Raw genomic sequence first — 1419 nt, forward strand, 5'->3', positions numbered from 1 at the left:
GGCTCCTCCTCCACCTGATTTTTTGCACTTGTTCACATATGAACTGGCAGATACTCCGTTGTGTGTCTGTTCGGGCCCCCACCTTGTCCCGTGTTGCCTGTCGAATTGCAGGGCTGTCCTTTTGTGTTTGAACAGTGCCCAGCAGCACCATATGGCAGACAACACCACAGCAGGCTTGATTATTATTAATGAAGATAGTGGTTTATATGGTGATAATGTCCACGACATGCTGAAATGATTTATCTTGTAAGGAGAAAGAGTTTCTCCACAGTACTCAAGTACATGAAAAGGGCCACAGAAGTGGTTGTGTCACAGCTGACCACAAGTAATCCATCTTTGGAGCAGTTGGCCATGGAGAAGTGAAGCCAAGCAGAGCACTGACAATACAGGCCTGCAGAAGGAGGTGACCAGGGACTATAAAGAAGTCCTCTGAGGCCTGAGGTTTTACATTTCTGCTCAATAGACTTGCAAAATGTAGCCCAGGGGCTGGTCACGGGGGCTCATTGTGTTCCTCCGTGTCGTGGGGCTGCCTGCTCTGCTGTACTGACACAACCAACCCCCCGTGGCCACTTGCCCCTCCAGGGCATCCAGACCTGGGGACGGTTGTGCGTTGGCCCCTCGGGTGGGTGCAAGTACCCAGTTCTGGGGTTGGGGCGGTGGGCTCTGCCGGGAAGAGGTGGTGCCCAAGACCCGGTGCCGGCAGGGCGGTAACTCCTGTGGTGTTTGGGAATCTTTTGCAGCCCCCTGATGTTGAACGACAGCAGTTCAGCACATTCCATGCCGAAATATAGTCGCCAGTACTCCTTGGAGCATGTCCACGGCTCATCCCCATACGCAGTAAGTACGCCGTGCACGCCTGGCCTTGGAGAGGGGGACGAGGGCACAGCTTCGTGGGGAGGGACCCGTTTTAGGCTCTTCTCCAGCTGGTCTTGCCTTTGTACAACCGTTTGCTCACAACCTCTTTGTATTGTTTGGCAAAGTATTTTAAGGTGGCAGCTGCATTCTAGCTTAGCCAACGGGGAGAGAGCTGTTAGCTGGTAATTCTCAATGATAGTTGTGACGGGGCCGAGGATTTGGCTTGCAGACCAAGCAAGGAGTGATCCGAATCCCACTGAAAGCAGAGATGGGTTGAAGTGGTGCCTTCTTGCTTAGCTTACCTCTGCTGACTTGGTCCTTGTTTTGGTCTTGTCACAAACAAAATGCATCTGATGTCAGTCAATCCCTGCTAAACATTTGCTCATACTGCCTAATTAATGTGTGACCATGGATAATCAGCATTTTTCCCTCCAGAGAAGCCTCCTTTCGGTCAGGGAAGGTGCCGTGGGTCAGAGCCTGGCTGAGACACAGGCCTGAAGTGGCAAAGACCCAAGTGATCAGAGCTGAATTGTGTCCGTGGAGGCAGGGAGCAAGGTGGGAAGA

General features: G+C 52.4%; 1 protein-coding gene across 1 annotated transcript in view; it reads left to right on the top strand.

Moving 5' to 3' along the window:
* Positions 1-1419, top strand: part of HSF1 (heat shock transcription factor 1) — an 81886-nt gene that overhangs the window by 61018 nt on the left and 19449 nt on the right. The window contains exon 8 of the mRNA XM_009321026.1: positions 741-837. Coding sequence (XP_009319301.1) covers positions 741-837 — 97 coding nt within the window. The remainder of the gene's footprint in view (positions 1-740; positions 838-1419) is intronic.

This window comes from Pygoscelis adeliae, unplaced genomic scaffold (assembly GCF_000699105.1).
Source record: "Pygoscelis adeliae isolate BGI_AS28 unplaced genomic scaffold, ASM69910v1 Scaffold493, whole genome shotgun sequence".
Lineage (NCBI taxonomy): Eukaryota > Metazoa > Chordata > Aves > Sphenisciformes > Spheniscidae > Pygoscelis > Pygoscelis adeliae.